The sequence below is a fragment of the Rhododendron vialii genome, chromosome 8a (assembly GCF_030253575.1).
Source record: "Rhododendron vialii isolate Sample 1 chromosome 8a, ASM3025357v1".
Lineage (NCBI taxonomy): Eukaryota > Viridiplantae > Streptophyta > Magnoliopsida > Ericales > Ericaceae > Rhododendron > Rhododendron vialii.
In genome coordinates this window covers 35190736-35214063 of record NC_080564.1, presented here as the reverse complement: position 1 = coordinate 35214063, position 23328 = coordinate 35190736, and the positions used below count along the sequence as shown (strand labels likewise).

Here is a 23328-nt window from a genome sequence, read left to right as displayed (position 1 = left end):
TAAACTATGGCTATTGTTCTAATTGCCACCATAATGTGTGAATTCATACACACTTAACCCGTAAATAAAATCTGGACATGGGCACGACCCGTTCGTTGATACAGCAGTAGTAGTATTACCGCCAACTGCTTCAAACCCTAGTTGTACAGAGAAACTCGCCACCACTCCAACTGAGTAGAAAAGACCTCTCTGCTCTCTCATTTGAAAGAACAATGGCGATTTCAAAATCAAAGAAACCAGAACCCACGCACGACGAAGACCTCCTGAAATCCGACGTCGCTTCCTTCGCCTCCTCCATCGGCCTCTCCACCTCCTCCGCCCCACACTCCGGCTTCAACGACTCCGATTTTCGCAAAACCGGCCCCATCAAACCCTCAAAACACCCCAAGCCCAATGTAGGAGAATCAAAATTCGACAAAAACAACAACAACAACAACAACAACACTAAAGAAAAAGAGCGTCCTAAACCCAAACCTAATCCTAGGGTTTTCCCAGCCTCCAATGATTCGAAAGGGTTTGATAGGTTTAAGAACCTGCCAAAGCTTCCTCTAATGAAGGCAAGCGCGCTGGGCGCGTGGCACGCGGATGCGGCAGAATTGGAAGAGAAAGTGATTGGGAAAAAGAAGGTGGAGGCTTTTTTGGACGGTGAGGAGAGGAAGAGAGCGGCGGCGAAGAAGAAGGAGCTGGCGGAGAGGCTGTTGGCGCAGTACGTGCATGAGTTCGAGTCGTCAAGGGGGCAGAGCGGGGATATAAAGATGCTGATTGCTACGCAGAGGTCAGGTACTGCGACGGATAAGGTGTCTGCATTTTCAGTCATGGTTGGGGAGAATCCTGTCGCGAATTTGAGGTCGCTTGATGCGCTATTAGGTAAAAGGTTTAGAACATTCTATATGGTAAACTCTATTTGTTGTTGTTATGAGTTTAGAAATTTAATATCTTTTGCTGATTATGGATTTGTATTTAGTATTCTATGGCTGTACTTTGTGTTGAAATGGATGGAAGTTGAAGAGAAAGGGTTGAGTTTTAATGGCAGGATTGGACTGCTCTGTTTTATAGGCTTTACTTTTTTTTTGATCGGCTTTATAGGCTTTACTTGATGAAGGTGTTGATGGGTTTTGCAAATTCAGAAGGATAATATTTGCTAAATTTGCTAAAAATAGAGCTAGGCATGGTCACAAGACTCGCAACTGAAAGTAGAAATTGACTTGGTTAAGTGGAGAATTTGTCTGTCCATCATATTCTATTGCTCGGTGAGCTAGCTCTAGAGCTGTACATTTTGTTTCTTGCTTGGTTCATGTTGCTTTCTTCGCTCATGTTATACCTGTAGCTAGAAAATCTTAAGGCATATTTACGGAGTTACGAAGTGCAATGCTCAAGGTTGTTAATAGCAATGTACCTATTATAGTATTATGCTATAAAGTTTATATTTATAGAAATGCGTCTTGCTAATCACCACCCAGTAGGTGGTGGATAATAAGCATATAGTGCCGAACAAGGTAGAATTTCTATACATATTGATATTTCACGAATAGCAATACATTTTCATAGATATCAATACACTTTTTCCGGATGTCGACGCATTTTTTATCCATTATCCACCATCCTAAGGGAAGTGGGGTAAAATGGGAGTGCAAGAAGAAGATTATGGGGGCTTTATAGCGGTTGGTGCTGTGAATACTAACCTTGGCAATATCCTTTGCTTTTTTTTTTTTTTTGTATTATTTCCCAAGCTAGTGTGGCACGATTGACAAATTATAGACTTTGATGGTTGGATAGGGGCTATTACAGATTTGGTTTTGTCAGTTGCTTTGCTAAGAAGTGTAGAAAACTTGAAGGAGTGTTGCTCTAGAAACCACTCCTAGAACTAAATTAGGGTGAACAGCTCCCTAATTTGTCCTAGAAAAACTAAAGGTAGTGACTTATTGGAGATGCTTCAACCTGATTCATGGTGCACCTCACAAGTGACCCCTACAGCCCCTATATATATATAGTTCCCTTCTCCTAAGAACCACCTTAACTTAATAAAATAAGGACCTCCATTTTCCGATAGAATTTCGATGATCCAAGCCGCTCAATATGTTCAGAACGTGATTTTAAGGGTACTCGCTTGAAATCAGCAAAAAAAAATGACCGAAAAGGCTTCATCCGAGCAGTTTTTGTTTGTTTTTTTATCGAATGGTTCAAATAAAAACTGCTCGGATGAAGCCTTTCCTAGTCATTTTTTTTGTTGATTCCTCGCGTGTACTCTTATAATCACGTTCTGAACACATTGAACGGCTCAGATCATCGTAATTCGAACGGAAAATGGGATAAATGAAGAGGTCCTTGTTAAAATAAGGACCTCCTCATTTGAAAATGACTATATATATATATTGATCAGCAAAATTTTTTATTAATCACCAAATTCGAAAGTTACAGAGATTAAAAGGACAAGGGCACAAGAAAATTAAAATTTCTTAATCTCCATAGGTACGCGAGACCCAAGTGCTGGTCAAAGACCAACAATACCCTAAAAAACACCCCCAACCTGTCTCCCGAACTGTCACCACACAACCCCTATTCAGAGATTAAGCTCGTGAATTATTATAAATCCTAAACATAAGATTGACTAACTTGTCTATATATTGTTCCAATTTGCTCTCAAATGCATTCCGCTTGAACTTAAGGAAACATTTTACTCGAATGCTGTCTTGATTTTGTGTTCTTGCACTTCATATGGACTGTAATCACTGCATCACAATGTCAAGCTTGAAGGTGCTTTAGGGATCTATCCTCTGTACCTTCTAGAAATGGTTTGTGGTGAACTTTGTCAATATTCCCCTTTGATTCTGGTGTGGTATTGGTTGTCAATCATTGCCAAATTCTGTTGATATTCTGAATTAGCTTAGTGCATCGTATAGAAGAGTTTTCTACCAATGTAATCAACCATGCAATGCAGGAATGGTGACATCAAAAGTGGGAAAGCGCCATGCCCTGACGGGGTTCGAAGCACTGAGAGAACTCTTTATTTCAAGGTTCTCTCTCTCTCTCTCTCTCTCTCTCTCTCTCTCTCTCTCTCTCTCTCTCTCGTATTGTGTGCGTGTGTGTTTGTAGTTAGTAAATGGAATAAATTACAATCGAGTCATGCTTATGTCTCTTGGTGAGGATGTGCACTCATGCAGGCACAACAATATTCAATTGGGCACCAACTTTACATCCCCTATAGGCTCTTATTCTTGTTTGATATTTTGTTTTTGTAGATACGTTAATACAGTATTTCTTTTTCTAATGGGAATAGCTGTCCCAAACGTATGAAAAATGGATCAATTTCCAATATTTGCTGGGTTAGACTGTAATCAGGCACAGTAGGGGCATTTCCTCTGTGTGTGTGGTTTTACATTCAGAAAGTTATGGGTTACTCTTAGATTTGTATCTGAATGGTTTCAATACAATGACCAGAAAAGTTGTGCGTAGATATTGTGGATGAAGCACTTAAAAGATTTTACTTTTTTGGCAGTCTATTACCTGATAGGAAATTGAAGACTCTTTTCCAGCGGCCTTTGAATCTTCTCCCAGAGTCCAAAGACGGTTACTCTCTACTGCTCTTTTGGCATTGGGAGGAATGTCTAAAGCAGAGGTATCTCTGAACATTTGTTTTCCTTTCCTTTGTCTGTTTGTAATGAGGCATGAATCGCATTATCTTACTTGTCAATTGCAGGTATGAGCGTTTTGTTATTGCACTTGAGGAAGCTTCGAGAGATATGTTACCTATACTAAAAGACAAAGCATTGAAGGTTTGTGATCCAGATATGCCTTGTACTTCACAGTATCTAATTTACATGTATATTAGCACCCACTTTTGTTCTATCCGCAGGGCTTTATATTTGTATTACCACCAACTTTTGTTTGATATTGTTACACTTTTTATTCAAAACACAATTACATGCTTATTGATCAAGTAAATATTGTGGTTCTTCCCACGGTTTCTCCAGCTCATTTCATAATAAGACAAGATTTTTTGGGAGCTTTCTTATGTTTTTTACTGTGTGCAGACAATGTACACGTTGCTGCGGAGTAAATCAGAGCAAGAGCGCAGATTGCTTTCTGCGCTAGTTAACAAGGTATTTTCTCATTGGATTTTCTTTGTTTGAAAATTTGACAGATGCCTCATATTATCATTATTCTACCTTAAGCTTATGGAAACAGTCATAATTTTTTCTAATATAGTAATTTTGTGCTTGCCAACAGCTTGGAGATCCTGAAAGTAAGGCCGCATCTAATGCTGATTTTCATTTATCAAAGCTTTTGACTGACCATCCGAACATGAAGGTGAACTATTCGGTTTAGATACATTTGTACGTTTGCTAGTTTTTCGCTTATCAATTATTTGTACCTTTAAGTATCTTATCTCTGTTTTTGCTAGAACTAGCTTTCCTCTTATTGGGCCTTTTATAAGTACCATAAGGTAGAATCTTGTCGTGGTCCTCTCGCAGGTATTTGCATCTTACGTTACTTAACTTAAATGTACAGGTTGTGGTGATTGATGAGGTGGATAATTTTCTCTTTCGGCCCCATTTGGGAATGCGATCCAAGTATCATGCTGTGAGTCTAAGCCTGTACTCATTTTTTTAAACCTGAAATGTGTTCACAACCCCTTCTAGGTGGTGGTTAGGTTCATAAGCGTGTTTGGATATGTTTTTATAGAAACAAGTTAAAGTGCATTGAACTGTGTGAAATTCTACTGAAGTTTTGATCTTCTTTGCATTGTTGAACCTTAACTGCTGCCCATCGGCACCCATGGCATTTTTGATAGATATTGGTTTCGCTGGTGCAAGGGGATGAGCGGTTGGTCCCTGAGCACAGGACACCATGCGTAGGTTATTTGACAGTCAGCACCATGGCTCGATCCTACTATAAAGGAGGTCTATACATGCAATATACACAGTAAAAATGGTTGTCATCTCTGGTGGATTCAAAAAATCATCACCACCACGATGGCCACATTCTTTCTCGATCTAACAATGCCCCATCTCTCCTCTTGCTGCTTCATCTGATGTCGTGTCAGCTCCATGACTATCATCTTCTAAGAAGATCCACACCCACACCTATGACATGTTTGTATATCCTTAGCACGAGTTTTGTTGTATTAGTATACTTGGGGGGATAAATGCCACAAAAATGTCAATTGGGATTACGGAATACATTATGATATGGGTGTACTTTGCAAAACTTATTCGGAGCCATATGCAGATGTGACATATTCTGCATCATTCAGGACACACTGTGTTACTTTATTTAAATTCCACCATGTATCTTCTAAATTTACATAAATTACATTGGTTTACAACATAACCACTAAATTTGTTTTAACAACTCATGTAGCTACATCTCTTTTGAAGTAATTTAACTGATTTTGATAGCAATTGATTCCGAGCTCTATTTGCCGCTTGTAGGCTCATGACTTCTTAGTGATCTTCCTTCATTCTGTGCTATTCATTCTGTTGCATTATTATATTAATGTGGTGCTTCTCATATGAAGGTAAACTTCTTGAGCCAAATTCGTCTGAGTCACAGAGGAGATGGATCTAAGGTGGCAAAGAGGCTGGTCGAAGTTTATTTTGCTCTGTTTAAGGTACTGGGAGTCCAAAATTTTGTTGTGTTAGCAAGTGTTCCCGGATTGGGTCTCTTGAATTTCTTTTTATCCTGTCTCAGTACCAGGCCATCACTGTTGCGGAATGTGGTTATTTATGTAAATTACTCTGCTGCATCATACAAGTTTATGAAATTTTAAAGATCATTAATCTTTTCCTATCTCAGGTACTTATTTCTGAGGCTGGTGGGAGTCTTATGAACGAAAAAAAGAGGAAAGAGGATGACAAGAAAGCTTCCAGTTCTTCCAAAGATAGTAAAGTGAACAGTCAGTCATCAGAATCTCATGTTGAAATGGACTCACGATTGTTAACAGCTCTCCTGACGGTTAGTACAATCGACTTCTTGCTTCTGCCTAGAAAAAATACCCAATTGTGATGAGCTCTGCTCATATTGCTACTGTTCAAAGAAATAAAATGTTGCTGTGCTTAAAATGATGCTCTGCTTAAAACATACATATATAATACAAGTCGGCTCTTGACTTTGGGCTGCTCTCTCAAAAGCCAGTTTAAATGAATTCTATTTTCATGTGAGATTTCTTGCATGTAAAAGTGTTCTATTTATAATTTCAGGCTCAATTTCAACTTTTGAGAGATGTGTGATGTGTCTATGAGCCTCCATATTCTTGGGCGTTGGGGTTTTTATCCATTGAGATATAACCACCCGGGATAACTAGTTTTTTTGTTGCTCAACTGCAAAATGATTGAAATTTGGGACTTGGTGATGCAAAATGTTGGCCATTATAATTGCAGCTTATCTTGCTGTTATTTTGTAATCTGATTTCTGTTCTTCCGTTTATGGCACCATTACGTGTGTTGGAAACTTGGACCAAAGCGTGATGTTGAAGTCCTTTTTTCCTCCTGGGGACAAGTATGATGATGGTGTCAATGTGTCATAACAAACTCGATGTTTCTTATAAAATTGTACTGTAGAAAGCGTGACAAATAGTGGAATGTTTTCATCATGATGTGATATTTTTCTTGCTTACGTGGGTCTACACTATATTCCTGCACCAAAACTTGTGAAAGACTGACTTATGTCCTTTTTCCGATTATTTTTCAGGGAGTCAATAGAGCATTTCCTTTTGTTTCTAGTAATGAAGCTGACGACATTATTGAGGTGCAAACACCCATGCTCTTCCAGCTGGTAAGCATATGAGCTTACTAATTCATTTCTTTTAGGAGTATCTTTTCTAACTTGAGATATGGTTTGAGATAATCTAAGCATTGGAATTTGAAAATCGTCATTTCAATCTGCAGGTTCATTCTAAAAACTTCAATGTAGGAGTTCAAGCCCTAATGCTTCTTGATAAAATCTCATCCAAAAATCAGATAGTTAGTGATCGGTTTTTCCGTGCCTTGTATTCAAAGCTTCTACTTCCAGCTGCCATGAACTCTTCGAAGGCAAGTTTGTTTGTCATTTTTGTTTGAATATACTTAGGTTTATCAAGGATGTATAAGAAATTCCTTTTTGTTTCTGTGGTGAGTTTATATAACAACCCGCGCCAGCTGACTTTCTTAACCCTTAGCCTAACCACATGGCTCAAAATAACCTCGAGTTAATAGTAACCGGTGGGTATTGCCATATATATCAAACCAATTATACTTTCATAGGCGATGTGAGACTTAATGGGCTCTCACATTGTCCCCACCTTATGATGCAACGTGTTCGTTGCACCCGTTGCATTGGCCTAGCAACCTTTTCCTAGTGGTCACAGTGTGGCACTTAGTTCTATAGAGCACATCCGTGTGCTCTACCAAATTCTAGAGGTGGCCCCCACCATGTAGGCGTTGTGCTCTGATACCTACTGTAACGACCCGTGCCAGCTGACCTACTTAACCCTTAGTCTAACCATGGCTCAAAAGGTTAACCTCGAGTTAATAGTGACTGGTGGATATTGCCATATGTATCAAACCAATTATCCTTTCATAGGTGATGTGGGACACATAGCCCATTATGAGCTCTCACAGTTTAGTTGTGTTTGCTCAACTTCAGATACGAACGCTATTCTGCTGATAAGATGACAATGTGCTGAAATACTGCCATTGTCTTTGTTCCTACCTTTAGCTTCCCCTGTTTTTCATCTACTTATTATATGCTTAATGCTTTGCTTATGAGTAGATTTATTTTCATGAGCTGTTATACTCTTGCATGGACTAGTCATTTTTGTCTTCCTTTCGCTTTCTAATATTTGATGTTGGAATTTTGGATTATACATCAGGAAGAGATGTTTATTGGGCTACTATTGAGAGCTATGAAAAGTGACGTCAATTTAAAGAGAATTTCAGCCTTCTCAAAACGTTTGTTGCAGGTCAGTGATGAAATATATTCTTTCTTGTTTTGCAGTTCTTTTGGATGTTTGCGATTTGGACGTATATGAACTCTACTTTTAACATTTGGACCTTGTTGGTATACAATCATTTCAAGTGAAAAAATTCAGATATAAATTGCTTAAATGGCTATTTAATTTCCATCCTTCCTGTTTTTTCGTGATTTCTTTGCCTGCTTGTATCATATCAATTTAAACCTGTTGTGTTTGTATTGAAATCTGGTGCTTTATTCTCTGTTAGCTGGCCAAGAAACCATTATGAAATTCGCCTTGCCCACAACATCAGTTTGTGCTACCATTTTAGAGTTTATTTTCTTTGTCCCCTAAGAAAATGATGTTGCTGCGATGATTGATACTCTGTATTACATACTAGCCTGGCTGCATGCCAGTCCGATTGAAGCGTCGTGTATATTGTCCTGCTTCCTTTGCGGTCACTATTGAGTGTCTTTGACAGGTTGCCCTCCAGCAGCCACCTCAATATGCTTGTGGGTGTCTTTTCCTCCTCTCTGAAGTCCTTAAAGCAAGGCCCCCTCTATGGTAACACTGCTTTTGAATGTTTAATTGTAGTGTACCAAGTTGTCTTGTCTTGGCTGACAACGAAGAAACTTCTCCAAAAACATTACTCGTTATAATACAGGCAGCTGGTGCTTCAGAATGAGTCTGCTAATGAAGATGTTGAGCATTTTGAAGATATTGAAGAAGAAACCACAGATCAAAAACCCATGAAATCTAGTGAAACAGATAATGCCAGCAAAATTGTTAGTACTAGTGATAGCACCTATACTGACGGTGATTCTTCACAAGAGGAAGATGTTTCTTCGGCTTCCGATTCTGAAACTGATGTTTCAGATGAAGAAGAGGACTTGCTTGTTGCGGGTGGTTTGGAAGATGTTAAGGAAACGAAAGAAATTCCTGATTTAACTAAGCTGCAACCTCAAGTATCTGTCGGAAGGTCTTCATTGCCAGGAGGGTACAATCCGCGACACAGGGAGCCTTCTTATTGGTACTTTCATAATTTCACCTTCGTAGAACTGGATTGAAGTTGTGTGCGATTTAGGGGGGCGCACAGCATCTTTATTGCGAGCTGAGTTGGTGCATTCACACTTGGGTCTTTTTTGGTTCACTTTGCTTATTTCTCTATTCTTCAGAATCTTTTCGTCTTCAGTGGAACTCTTGTTTATTTTGGTTATATTTTTCATTTTTCGTGTTTGTGTCAACGAGATGAACCAGAAAAATGGAAAAAGAAGATTTTGAAATTATTGGAAACAACAGAATAAGCAAAATCTGCAAATATGGACCGGTATTTCTTACATTTTCGATATCTCCCCCGCAGCGAACCGGAAAAACTAATCTTTTGACCAAAATGTGAGGGGGAAATACTAACGATGAAAAGATCCCCAAAAAAAAGGCAAATAGAACCAAATGGGCCCCAATTCTCCCTTTTTTTCTGTCCCTTCAATCTCTTCTATTATGACAGGGAATTTCCATTCTGACAATCTTGTTAATTTATTTTTTGTGTTTCAACAGCAATGCAGATTGTGTAAGCTGGTGGGAGCTTACGGTGCTGGCTTCACACGTGCACCCGTCGGTTGCTACCATGGCGAGAACCCTTCTGTCAGGGGCCAATATCGTGTACAATGGAAACCCATTAAACGACCTCTCACTCACTGCTTTCCTCGACAAGTTAATGGAGAAGAAACCCAAGCAAAGCACATGGCATGGTGGTTCCCAGATTGAACCTTCTAAGAAGGCAAGTCATAGTATAGATGCTTCCTTCAGATTTCCTGTTTGTGTGAAGCTTTCAGCTGTTATTTTCCATAGTAGAGTAGATTTCTTCTTTCATTTGAGATAGCTCTCTCTCTCTCCAGCTTGACATGAACAACCAGTTGATTGGGCCAGAGATTCTCTCATTGGCTGAAACCGATGTACCACCTGAAGATCTTGTCTTCCACAAGTTCTATATGAACAAGATGAGTTCCTCAAAGAAGCCAAAGAAAAAGAAGAAGAAGAAAGGAGCAGAGGACGAGGCGGCTGAAGAGCTATATGGCGGTGAAGAAGGTGACGATGAGAGTGACAATGAAGAGATTGACAACATGTTGGACTCTGTTGTTCCTTCTATTGCGGCGGATGGTGAATATGATTACGACGATTTGGATCAAGTTGCCGTTGAAGATGATGATGACTTGGTTGGTAATGTTAGCGATGATGAAGAGATTGACGTCCAATCAGATATTGCTGTGGGAGATGATGATGATGATGATGATGCTGATGGTGATGACATTGACGATGATGTTGATATAGGAGATGCAGATGACGGAAGTGATGAAGAAGAAGATGTACTATTAGATCAAGGGAAAAGGAAACGGAAGTCTAAAGGGCGAAGTGGAGCTTCCCCTTTTGCAAGTCTTGAGGAGTATGAGCATCTGTTAGATGAGGATTCTACTCCGAAAGACAAGTCCGCCAAGAGGAAAAACTCATCATCAAAGAAGAAGAGAAAGAAGTCCAAGTAAGAGTTCACTCCTAAAGCTATACCTTGGCAACCCATTAGCCCCCTCATGACACCATGTCTTTGAAGAAGGGAGTTTCGGATGTAATGTCCATTAAATTTTGTCCGTTCAATTTATGAGAGACTCGTAAGGCCTGGGGAATGGTAATGTAGTATTTGTAAGTTAAAATGCAAGAAACGCAAAGATGGGTTAAATTTGTTGTTTTCCCTACGATCACCTTTAATGTCCATTAAATTTGTAGTATTTGTAATTTATATTGCTGGTCCGTTCCCAATCAGTTAATGAGATTCCCGTTTATTGTTTTCCCTACGATCACCTTTAATTGTTTCTCCATAGTCTATAGTCTTGAACCTCTAGGCCTGTTCGTTTGAACATTGAATTGAGCCAAAGCATATAGTCTCGAAACTCAAGCCCAAAATTAAACTTCATATCCAGGATGACTTTTTGTCTCACTATATGGTTTTGAAACTCAACCAAAATATAGCTAGAAACTCAAGCCCTGTTCGTTTGAACATCGAATTGAACTAAAATTGAACTTTATATCCAGGAGATGACTACTTGTCCAGTTGTTTGGTTCTTCAAATAAATTCGACTAGTTCAAATTTCGTCATTCATTGATTAGCTCCCTCGTTATTTAGGCTTATCAAACTATTGGGTCAGTAAGACCACTTGATCATAGTTCTCTCTTCTGAAGCTAAACTCAGGCAGAGGACAATGCATAGAAGCAAACAGCGCTAATTGGATTGTGGATTACCTTTCAAAGTGGTATAGTGCCTACATCAAAAGCAACCAATGGCATCACATACCAAAACGACTAATGCCGATTACATTTGAACTTACTACTTCTTGAGGATGCAAAACACTCTTTCAACGCCCATGTCGATGCCATAATAAACTAAAAGGTGGTACGCTACACATCCTAAAGACTATATCTACATCGTTACAAAGCCAAAAATAGCAATCCACTCGAGACTCCAACAAGCCTTCTTCCTTTTTATGCTATGGCGACTTCGACAGTCTTGGACTTGGGTGGAGGCGGCAGCTTCTCAATTGTCACAGTTAACACCCCATTCTCGCATTTCGCTGTGATGGCATTGACATTGCTATTCTCGGGTATGCGGAACTTCCTCATCAGTTTCTGAGGTGCCCTCCTCTCAAGCCTGAGGTACTTGCAGTCTTCTTCATCCCCATCTTCGCGTTTCCTTTTCCCGTTGCTCCGAATCACCAGATTGTTATCCTCCTCGACGGTCACCTAAATCCCACCAATAACTTAAGATTAGCCATCGTATTTAAAAAAGCAAAATCATCAGACAACTGCAAAGGTAATGGAGAATATGCAATACCTGAATGTCAGACTTGGATAAACCAGGGACATCCATGAAGAAAGTGAAGTGCTTGGGGGTCTCGAGAATGTCGACTGGGATACTCGACACGCCCTTGTTCTCATGCGTCTCGTTTGAACGTGAAGGGAACACCAACTTCCCCATACCGTCAGGGAAATTGAGGAGGTGGATATCCAGCACGCCTGAATCTACAGCGCTCATCCCTTTCGGAAAACCAACAGACTCTGCAAAATAATCGAAATTCTTCAAAACCCAGATGTCAAAAGACAGAAAAACAGATATAAAGAGAACCCAAGAAGCAAAACAACGTTGAAAGAAAAAAAGACCAGTTGGATTTCTGTGGGTACCTGAGGGAGCGAATTGATTTGGAAGAATTTGCAGTTGGGACGTAATGCCTGTTACGAAGAGGTGGTTTGATTTGCAGGAATGGAATGATGAGGCGGAATTTTGGAAGTTAAAAAGGGGAGGTGGGAAAGTTCGAGAGGGGAAAATTCTAGTTGATTCTGGTAAGCCCACTGCGAAAACCAAAGGTCTAGAAGAGTCGGGAATGTGATGAACAGCCGGACGGGGAAACATCAGGTCAATTTGGCTTCCGACTAGTTTGCTCTATTTAATGTTTTGGACAGTTTAGATTTTAAGAGGGTGGGTACCACATGATACCGCTTGGTGTATCTAGGCCATTCAAAAGCACTTTGGACGGTTTGAATTTTAAAAAAACTTTGTCACGTCCAGAATACTTTTGGGCAGCTTGAATGCATGAGCGGACATCAAGTAGAATATACCCACCCGACACTGAAAAACTTCTCACATATGTGGACTTTTTGACAACAAACTCAAACTGTGGAGTGTGGACTATCCTTGGGCTTTGGATTCTCACGTGTGATAAAAGTGGTGCCATTGTATAGTTTCAATATTCTCTCCGTCTTAAATTCTCGGTCCCTTTTCTTTTTTTTGGAAGTAAGTCTCATGACTATATCTTTTAATTTATAATATTTTTATATCAAATATAGATCTTGTTTGATAAATTTTTTATACAAAGTTTTTAAAATCACCTAAAAAATTGTAAATTGTAAGATATAATCAATTGAAAAATGACACGCACTTCAAGAAGGATCAAGAATTTGAGATGAATGGAGTACTTAATTTTGGGTAACTTAAGTCGATTTCTTTTTAATCTTCATTTTTCTTAATAACTCTCAATACTACTTAAAACAAAATTCTTTTTTTTTAATAATCGAATATTGAAGCCAGCTTGTTCGCACCTTAACTAATTTTTGAGTCCTTGAATTAATGACCATACAAACCCTCTAATGACCTCAAGGTTTGGAAAGTTTGGCCCGTGAAATCCGAACATGCGAATTCATGGAAGACAAACATGTATTTATTTTTTCTTACTCATTTAGCCAAACCTCATTAGTCATACAACATAGGTATTCATCCCTCCCTCTTTTCGTGCTTATGATTTCATCCTTTGAATGGGTGAATTATCTTTATTAACCTTTTACTATTATGTTTATGTAGAAATATATAGAGAAAATATATACATGTTCTTATGTTTCCTACATTAAAAGCAGTGGTTTAAAACTTATCTAATGCAATCAGATAAGATATAATAGGATAGTTTCAAATTTTCAATTAATATATATATATATATATATTTATATATATATATATATATATATATATATATATATATATATATATATATATATATGCACATTCCTATATGTTTCTACCATTAAAGGGATTGGGTTGAAAATCTAATATAGTCAGGTGAGATATAATAGGATTGTTTCAAAATTTCAAATAATCGGATTAGTGTTTACACTACATGCAAACCCGTTTCATGGTAAATGATGCAAATAATTTACCATGAAACTTAAAAACAACATAAGTGCAGTGAGAATAAAAACTAGATCTACTTAGACATAGTCTACCATGGATACTTTAATTATTTTCATGATCTGAACAATATGGCATGATTCGAACAGGCATTTTCATGGTGATGGTGCAAACGATTTACTCCATACATGGGACGTTATATACCGGGTTAAACTTAAGATATCGTCCGCACTAAATGGATCGAGAAATCAGTGGGATTTGTTTGTTGGGATATTTGAAATTTTGAAAACCGTCCTCTCTTCCCTTCTTACACGGCATGGCTCAAAATGATAATTAACCATCAAAACTGGCATGACAAAGTGACCATGTCAAATGAAATATTTACCATCAAATATTGGCCAACTTGCAATGAAACTGGTCTTGGCCAATATAACATGATCATTTGACTAGCAATTTGCATCACTTGACAATGCATTTTTTTGGTTCGCAACCTTATTTCATGAATTATGAATTATATTCCACCCAAAACAGGCGTTGGTCAATATAACATGATAAGTTGACCATATTTTTTAATGTACTAATCATGTTCAATTGTTCATATATTATCCACACAGGTCATAATTTTCCATGAACTTATTCCATGAAACATGATTAAATTACCATCAAAACAGGTATTATCATGGTCAACATTTCATGGTTAAATTACCATCAAAACAGGTATTATCATGGTCAGCGTTTCATGGTTAAATTACCATCATTATTTCAACGATTCAGACCGTTCCTAATCTATATTGAAACCGATTTAATGAACATAACATACTCCCAAAATATTGTCATTGAAATCATGCAAAAACATGACTAAAAATATGAAAAAACATGAATACAAATCTGTACATCATTTTATTCATGAAAAAACATGAATACACCATGTTTTATTTACGAAAACACATGAATAAATTAATTGAAAAAACATGAATACAAATCTTTACGTCGTCATCATCGTCATCCACCTTTTGCATCGCCGACCACTGGCGACTCAAGCCCAGCCCCCGCCGACCACCAACGAACATTTTTCAACCACTAAATGACCCTCGACGGACCTCGAAAATCCTCACATCTGGTACATAGTGGTTGTTTCGGGTCTTTAGCTGTAAAGTCAACAATGTTCCGGCCAACCCTAACGCGATGTAGGATGGCGACGGTGGGATGGGTGATGGCGGCGGCGGGATGGGTGGTGTTTTTCTGGGAGGACTTGTTGAATCCCTTTCTTGGTAAAACAAATGGAACCCATCCGTATATATAGCAACCAATTGTTTCCAATTTCCAAATCCCAGAAATCTCAGTAACAAATGGAGCCCATTTGTAGATTTAGGAACTGTTTTTCCAGGAGGACTTGTAGAGTTAAGTTTAGGTCTCAAAATTCAATGCTATATATATACATTCCATTTCAGCTTAACTAGGGGCAGATTTGTATTTTCCAAAATTACGGGTGATATCATAACCATTTGAAATGACAAGGATGGAAACATAAGTCGAGTATGGGTTGAGGATGGATATTTAAGTACCCTTTTTTAAAAAACATTTTTACGTTCTTGTTTCAAAAGACTATATTCTTTAACTCTTTTAAAGTGAAAAATGAAACACCACCGTAAAAATTAGGGCTGTTTGAAATTCAAGGGACATGAGAGAAAAGGAAGGAAAATAAAATTTTAAAAAATGTGAGGAAATTAGAAGAAAATTTCTATTTTGCACATTGAATTTGTTATTTTCTATCTTTTAACACGCTAAATCAAACAATGGAAATATATATATCGGGGCGGTTCCAGGAACACCCAAAAGAACACATTAAAAAACACCTCATAGTTTCCGATCAAATTTTGATGATCCGAACCGCTCAATGTGATCAGAACGTGATTTTAAGGGTACCCGTGAGAAATCAGCAAAAAAAATGACCGGGAAGGGTTGATCCGAACAGTTTCAAACAATTTTTTATTGAACTGTTCAAATCAAGCCTTTCCCGATGATTTTTTTTGTTAATTTCTCATGGGCACCTTTAAAATCACATTCTGCACACATTGAACGGTTCAGATCATAAAAATTTGATCGGGAACTATGAGTTTGAGATTTGGGGTGTTTTTTAAGGTGTTTTTTTAGGTGTCCCTTGAATCGTCCCGTATATATATATATATGTGTGTGTGTGTGTGTCGGGTACCTTTAAAATCACGTTCTGAACACATTGAGCGACTCGGATCATCAAAATTTAATCGGAAACTATGAGATTGAAATTTGGGGTGTTTTTTGAGATTTTTTTTTAGGTGTTTCTTGAACTGCAAAAGTATTTAGTGCCCATTTTGGTACTCTCCATCATCTTTCTTTGGCTGAAAGGCATGTATTTCCACGGTGCTCGTTTTTCCAACTATGAAGCATGGTTAAGTGATCCTACTCACATTGCGCCTAGTGCCCAAGTGGTTTGGGCAATCGTGGGCCAAGAAATATTAAATGGTGACGTGGGCGGGGGCGGGGGTTTCCGCGGAATACAAATAACCTTCGGTTTTTTTCAGATTTGGCGAGCGTCTGGAATATATATATATATATATATATATATATATCCCCAAATTGTTTGCAATTATTCAAAATTAGCAACCACCGAAAGTGCAAGGTTCCAATTTCACCCCTTCATTGATTCGAAGAAAATAAGTACTGCGAGGTTTAACACAAAATCAACAAAAGACTGGTATATGAAAATCTGAATACTTCTCAATCCAAAAAAATTTAGTCACAAAGAGAATTTCTGTAATGAGCAAAAGACTGGTATATTTTTTTTTCAATTTCCTATATTTTTAGGCTTTGTTTGGAACTCAATTGTTTGGTTGAAAGAGAAAGAGAGAAGAAAATTAAAATTTCAAATTTAGTAAATAGTAAATTTTCCTCTCATTTCCCTTCCTTTTTCTTTTCCTTTCCTTTTTGACTTTGTTTGGAAATTGAAAACTATGGAAAAGAAAAGAAAAGAAGGGAAATCAATTTTCCCTTGTTTGATTTGAGAGAAAACAAAAACAAAAATAACAAAACAAGAAAGAATTATCCTCCCGACTTTTCATTCCTTTCCGTTTTTTTTTCCTTTTCTTTCTCTAAGTTCCTAACGGAGTTTTCATGGTAACTTCCAAACAAAACAAACCTAGGAGTCCCGCCATTTCTGGAGAGAATATTTCCGCCGGACCTAAAGTCACCCAACAGCCAACAACCGGTAATGGAATCCTTTTTTCCGAAAGCCCCAATTTCGCGCACATGAACATAGCGTGAGAGAGTGCCACGGAACAATGTCGATCTCGATTCGACTTCTCTCACCGGTAATGTGTATCTATCTATCTACCTTTTGATTTCTCGTGTCTCTTAACCTTCTCTAAATTCCTAAGTGTTGTTAGTTTACGATATCGTATGCGTAATCTGTTCTGCAATGAAACGTGCACGTGCTTTGGACGTATACACATAAGCTGACCCGGACACGTGATTATAAAAACAAAAAAAGTGTACGTGGTTTTGACGTGATTAGTTCTCTAATGTTGAGTTTCAATGGGTAAGGTCTTAATTTCTGGTTCAATCCAAATCGTGCTTTGCTTCAAATATGCCCTAAACCCAAATGTTCAGTGCTAGCTAGGTTTCAGGAACTCTCTTTGACTTTGTGCGCGTGCGTGCGGTCTTAAAACACGGCTATGTTTGGTTTGGGTTTTGAGGAAGATGTTTTTGGTTAACGAGCAGAGAGAGAGAGATAGAGAAAGAACCCTGCTATATGTACTGACCAAATCCCCACTGAAATCGTACCGACGGCCTCGCTGGGCCGTCTCCGGCCACCGGACGGCCGATCCGAGCCGTCAAAAAATTCTAAAAAACAAAACCGAGAGGGACATAAGGGGAATTAACGGCATCCGATGTGTGTAGGGTGCTTGGATCAAGCACCCTATTTTTCATGTATATATACATATAGGATTTCTGATAGAGAAATGAGAGTAATAATCGGAGAAAAAACTTTTTGGGGACTGTAGTCAGAGAGATGGGTTGATTTTAGAGGCCCAAAGCGAATTCACTGATGCTGAAAATGAATCAAGAGGTATCGCTATTAGAAAAAATATTACAAATCGTAATTATCTGTTCCAAAATTGCTGCTCTCAAGCCCAAAGCCGTTCTAATGCGATTTACCGTTGAGTGGCTTGTGTATCTAATATCGCAGTGCGCTAATCGAGTTCTAATAAGCGAATCCTGCTCGTAAGATTGTACTGAATCTTTAGCACACTTTGATGCAGATTCAAGCAGAAAATTGGGGGAATTCACCCTGGCAGCGGGAAGATAATTAGAGGAAATCTTTTATTTTGTGCTTAAGACAACAGGTGTATTGCAAAGGCAAGTTCCTCGTCCCTCTAGCTTCTCTGCATAGAGCAAAAATCTTCTAATATATATCCTGCGTGTAACTCCCACTGATTCTGTTCAGTGGCTAAACGGTAACCAGAGAAATTAAGGGCAGGACCAAGGTCCAGCGGTAATTTTTTTCCTTCCGAAATGCTGTGCAGGCACAATTGGAAGTATGGGCTTGATATTATTAAATAATAGTTGTTCATATGCTTCACTATGACTAACAGTTAGTTGTGCGATTAGCTACTTGTAAGGAAATCTGGTGTTCAATTTATTTGCATGTCATCAGTTGTGGACTATCTAGTATGGCACGATTGAGTACATGGTCATATTTGCCAACCTGCCATGTTAATTTTGCATGTAAATATGAAATAAAAGTTTGTCTAACACTATAATGAATTCACTCTTTAAGTTTGTTGAGTGTTCTTGTGTGCAAATTAAAAGTATGTTTTTGTTGAAGGCTTGTAGCTTAATTCAGCATGTTCTACAATTCTTCTGGTGCAACTGACGTGTGTTATGTTGTAGCTTAGTTTAGCATGGTCTGCAATTCGAATTCTGGGAGTTTTGATACTCTCTGTACTTAAAAAATATCCTTGAGGAAAAAGTGAATGCACTTCCCTTCAACAAATTATGCATGTTATATCACTTACGAGTTCTTATGTGCCTCTCCGGTTTGAGGTTAAGGTTTTTGAAAAACGAGCAGAGCAGATGACTTAACGAATATGACCATCAATATATATTGCTACTGGTATCTGTGGTTTGATGTGCTCACTTTGGACATGGTTAAAAGTTCCCAGGTTGAAAACATATGACTGTTTGCAGAAAACGACAAAAAACCCATGCGACTGGAGTCGAGAAGTACATCTGTACATGTACAATTACTTGGCTGTGTTTTTGAAAATTTTGGCACTGGGGCTTTTGCAGATCCATGTAGCTCGATACCTTCCAACATGGAGAGATGACGCAATAGACGCAAAGTTGGATATGAATCCATCCCCAATTGTTGGCATGTCTCTCTATCAAAGCAAAAGGTGGATTTTTCCAGATGCTAGGTCTGGTCCAGGTGCTTTCCAACTGGGAATTGGTGGGATTAAAGCTCTGAGGACACAGAGTTGTACGAGATCAAAGGAAGTTTCCATGTTAGTATATTTGTTCATTTCCCGTGTTACATCAAAATGTTTTGGCAAAATTACATTTGTCGTAAGTGTGCAAACTTAATCGCATCTTTGGTTCTGATCTGAAACACCATGCAGTTTTAGGATACGATATGATATTAGCCCACCACTTTGGCCTCTCACACCCCTCTTTTAGACAAAGGAATATGAAATGCTTACAGAAGTGGAAAATTAGTTGCCCTCACAAATCAACTTTGTATGTAGATAGGGATGGCAATGGGGAGGGTCGGGGGTGGATACCACTATCCCCGTCCCCGATCCCCGAACTCAAATCTCTCCCCATCCCCGCCCCAATCCCCACCGGGGATTTATTTTTACCCTCCATCCCCGCCCCAAACGGGGAACGGGGATCTCCGTGGGGAATCGGGGATCCAAAGATCCCAAAACTTTAAAAAAAAAAGTCACCTGCCATAAAATACGAACCAAGAAACTAAATTAAAAAAAAACAATCTACGCTGCCATTACAAACCAAATGCCAAGGAAAATAGCCACAGTTGCTGCCATAGTGCCATTACAAACCAAATCAAAATGAAAACAGTCACATCTGTTGCCGTAGTGCAATTATAAACCAAATTTAAATTAAAACAGTCACATAGTTGCTGTCATAGTGCATTACAAACCAAATTGAAATAAAAACAGTTTCAAACAAACAAGACCAGTAGGCTAGTGGGGCTGGAGATTGGAGACGTAAGTCTCTGGAGTGGTGACTGGAAAATGAGAAAACCCTAACTTATCTATATATATAGTAGGCTAGTGGGGCTGGGGCGGGGATCAGGAACCCTAAGTCCTTAACTTTTTTTTTTGACATGGCCTAAGTCCTTAACTTATGTATATATATAGTAGGCTAGTGGGGGCGGGGATTGGGGCGGGGCGGGTACAACCTCATATCCACCCCCTACCCGTTCCCCACTTTTTTTAAAAAATTATCCCCATACCCTACCCGATTCCCAAATAATCCCTGAATCCCCTACCCATTTGGGGCGGGGAACGGGGCGGGTTGGATCGGTGCGGCCGGAATTGCCATCCCTATATGTAGACCTATATCAACATTCCCTAATCTCATGTCATGGCCATCACAAGTAATTGGGAGTATCTGGAAAATTGTTGTTGCTGAGTGTTGCTCAATTATGAATGTGAATGGTTTATAGAATGAGCTTTTGTCACTTTTATGTACTGACACATTCATGGCGAAGAAAAGTATTTTTGGGTGTAAGTTAGACATGACCAAGTGACATTTGAATCCATTTTATTGTTAAGGAAATTAGGACGCAACGCTTATCGTCTCCAAAACCACTGAATAGTAATTTGAATATCAATTGAGTTGCTGTGGAGCAATGCTTCAAGCAATATTTGTGGTTCGAAAATGTCTTAGACTCTAGTGCAATGTTTAGTGAGGACAAAACGATGTATAATGCTAACGACACAGATAAAAACTACACATATCACACACAAATTTTTTGTGGGGCCCACTAAGGGTCCCACAAAAATGATCCGAGCCTCTTCAAAAAATCAGTTCAATCCGATACCTATAGGCACTCGATCCAATCATCTATTTTTTCATTATCCTAAAATCCGAATGAAAAGTTACATGATTGGATCGAGTTTCTATAAATATTGGATTGAGCTGATTTTTTGCGAAGACCCTTGAAAAAATGTTTTACATTTAATGAACGACTTGGATTGTTTGTGTGGGACCCATAATGGGCCCCACAAAAAATCTGTGTGTGATCTATGTGGATTTTTTCTCTGTGTGAATAGCACAGTTCCAAAACGATTTTCTTTTACAGAAATGCTACACACACAGCAAAAGTGTACAGATTTTGTACACATATTTTTTGTGGGGCCCACTACGGGTCCCACACAAATAATCCGAGCCGTTCATTAAATGTAAAACATTTTTTCAAGGGCTCCCGCAAGAAATCAGCTCAATCCGATATTTATAAGTGTTTGATTTAATCATGTAACTTTTCACTATCCTGAGATTCGAATGAAAAGTTAAATGATTGAATCAAGCATCTATGAGTATCGGATTGAGTTGATTTTTAGCGGAGGTCCTCGAAAAAATGTTTTACATTTAATGAACGGCTTGAATTATTTGTGTGGGATCCGTAATGGGCCCCACAAAAAAAATTTGTGCACAAAATCTGTGCACATTTGCTGTGTGTGTAGCATTACTGTTTCTTTTATGGCACTACACCACTAAGTTGTACCCATGCACTATGGCATCCCCACCCCCAATATTTCATCAGGTGTCACCCAGGAAAAATTAGTTTAGTTATTAAGAATTTGGTTCCAAAAAATGTGCGGTGCAAAATATTATTCGGACATGTGGTGCAAAATATTATTCGGACATGTGGTGGTGCCCCAAGAATCATCATCACCCAGACACAGTACTATGACCTAGGTGAAGCTCTGATAGGCTGCTTTGCAAGGTGGGGCCACGTTCTTCCAGCAACTTGTAGCTGGTGGACCAGTTCCATGACTCTCGAATCCTGTATACTTTCTGTGCTGCTAAGATTTTTATTTTTAAGTATTTATTTTTTGTTTTACGAGACATGTCGTTTTTTCATAATATATCACCTTTAATTTAAAAAATCAGTACTTCAAATAAATACTTATTTCCTTTAACGGAACGAGGCACAGATATTCATAACATGTTCACATACAGAGGATCGACCCCCACCTTCTTTTAATTAGGTGGGGACCCCCACTTTTTGTTCAGTTCCTTGTCATCAACCTAGTCCTTGTGTACGACCACCACCTCATGACAGATGGTTCTCTCGATGAGTCTATACACTTTTCGACCTAACATTGTACTAGTTGGTCCTTTTCCAGTAAGCGTGGGCAAAACAGGGATTTCGGTATCCAAACTGAGGTCAATAGAGGAAGCTAAAAAATGCTCCCGAGTCCTGATGATGTGAATGGGAATTTCTTGGGGTCATCATTCTTTAGAGGCTGTGAGTTATTCGCAGCGTTCTAAAAGTCCAAGAAACCCATATCCTTATTTTACTATTTTATTTTTGATTCGCAAACCCATATCCTTATTAGTCGGATATTTTTGCTGGTAAATGGCCTTAGCACCACCCAAAGGACGAGCAAAACGATTTGATGTTTGAGTAATTTGTATTAAGTACTCATATTATTGGCTATATTCAAAAAGGTTGAGCATGTCTCTGGCTAAGAGTGATGGATTGAATCTCTTGAATTGGGCCCGTTTCAGAAACGAAAATAAGTACTTATTTTTTAGGGAAATGATTTGTCATTTTCTTTTTTGTTAACGCTACACTCCTGTAAGTGTATTTTTAACGCTACACCCCTGTAAGTGTATTTTTGCACCAAAAATACACTTGCAGGGGTGTGGCATTAACAAAAAAAGGATTGATAAAATCAGCTACCATTTTTTAAGAAGACAATTTTAAGCTTAAAAATAATGTGTTTGCACAAATAATTTTTTTAGTATTATGGATCTTGTTTGATAAATTTCATTGAGATCTTTTGAACGGTACAATTTTTTTTTTCATTTACAGTATTTTTTAGTTTAAAAATGTGATATAAATACTTATTGTTTAAGAAGGTGCTCTAGAACACACCTGGTTGGTGGGTTGATCAAAGGTAAAAAATTTGGGTGGCAGACGTGGTGCCCGAGCAACACATCCGGACTGTTCAAAAATGTATTGGATGACCCAGTTTGAAACGCTCTCTCTCCTTTCACCCTAACACTCTCTCTCATCTTTCTGTCTCCAAATCCGAGTCGTCCAAAATCGAAATAGGCGGTTCGGATGTACCGAACGGACACCACATGATACCCGCTTGGCACAGAAAATCTTCTCTGATCAAAGGGTCATGATTTGATCCGTTCTTTCTAGTAGGTCTTTATGTAAGGTCATTCTTACTAGGGCTCTGTATTATTTATTTTGATAGCTCTGTCAATTGGAAGGCATAAATTTCCAGTGCATTAAAAAAGATCCAACTAGTAATAAAGTACTCCAAAACAGAACTTTCTGGAGCTGCACCCCCAAATATCTACGTCAACATTGAATCTCAGCCGTTTGCCTTTTCACATTCCTTTTCTAATATACTAGCCCATTTATTTTCAAACA

General features: G+C 38.5%; 2 protein-coding genes and 1 long non-coding RNA gene across 6 annotated transcripts; 2 read left to right on the top strand and 1 right to left on the bottom strand.

Annotated features, from left to right (window-relative positions):
- The first annotated feature begins 212 nt into the window (after positions 1-212).
- On the top strand, positions 213-10741 carry LOC131335517 (protein SLOW WALKER 2). 2 transcript variants are annotated; one of them, XM_058370911.1, is made up of 16 exons: positions 213-867; positions 2939-3014; positions 3497-3616; positions 3698-3773; positions 4032-4100; positions 4228-4308; positions 4510-4581; positions 5519-5611; positions 5797-5955; positions 6691-6774; positions 6888-7031; positions 7850-7939; positions 8412-8494; positions 8595-8960; positions 9485-9707; positions 9826-10741. In XM_058370911.1, exons 1-16 carry the CDS (start codon positions 213-215, stop codon positions 10465-10467), a joined length of 3033 nt encoding a protein of 1010 aa, XP_058226894.1. In that variant the 3' UTR covers positions 10468-10741. The 2 variants fall into 2 exon arrangements, with proteins under 2 accessions (XP_058226894.1, XP_058226895.1); XM_058370912.1 differs by having other exon boundaries at positions 6888-7035; positions 7854-7939.
- Positions 10742-11185: 444 nt separating this feature from the next.
- On the bottom strand, positions 11186-12422 carry LOC131335520 (17.4 kDa class III heat shock protein). 3 transcript variants are annotated; one of them, XM_058370916.1, is made up of 3 exons: positions 12155-12422; positions 11808-12031; positions 11186-11716 (listed from the first exon to the last, which is right to left on the bottom strand). In XM_058370916.1, the coding sequence occupies exons 1-3, from the start codon at positions 12381-12383 to the stop codon at positions 11459-11461; spliced, it is 711 nt and encodes a 236-aa protein (XP_058226899.1). In that variant the 5' UTR covers positions 12384-12422; the 3' UTR covers positions 11186-11458. The 3 variants fall into 3 exon arrangements, with proteins under 3 accessions (XP_058226899.1, XP_058226900.1, XP_058226898.1); XM_058370917.1 differs by having other exon boundaries at positions 11808-12050; positions 12155-12263; XM_058370915.1 differs by having other exon boundaries at positions 11808-12422.
- Positions 12423-16730: 4308 nt separating this feature from the next.
- Positions 16731-19296, top strand: LOC131336514 (uncharacterized). Its single transcript, XR_009202855.1, has 2 exons — positions 16731-16996; positions 17948-19296. It is a non-coding gene; the product is annotated as an uncharacterized LOC131336514 (long non-coding RNA).
- The last annotated feature ends 4032 nt before the right edge of the window (positions 19297-23328 follow it).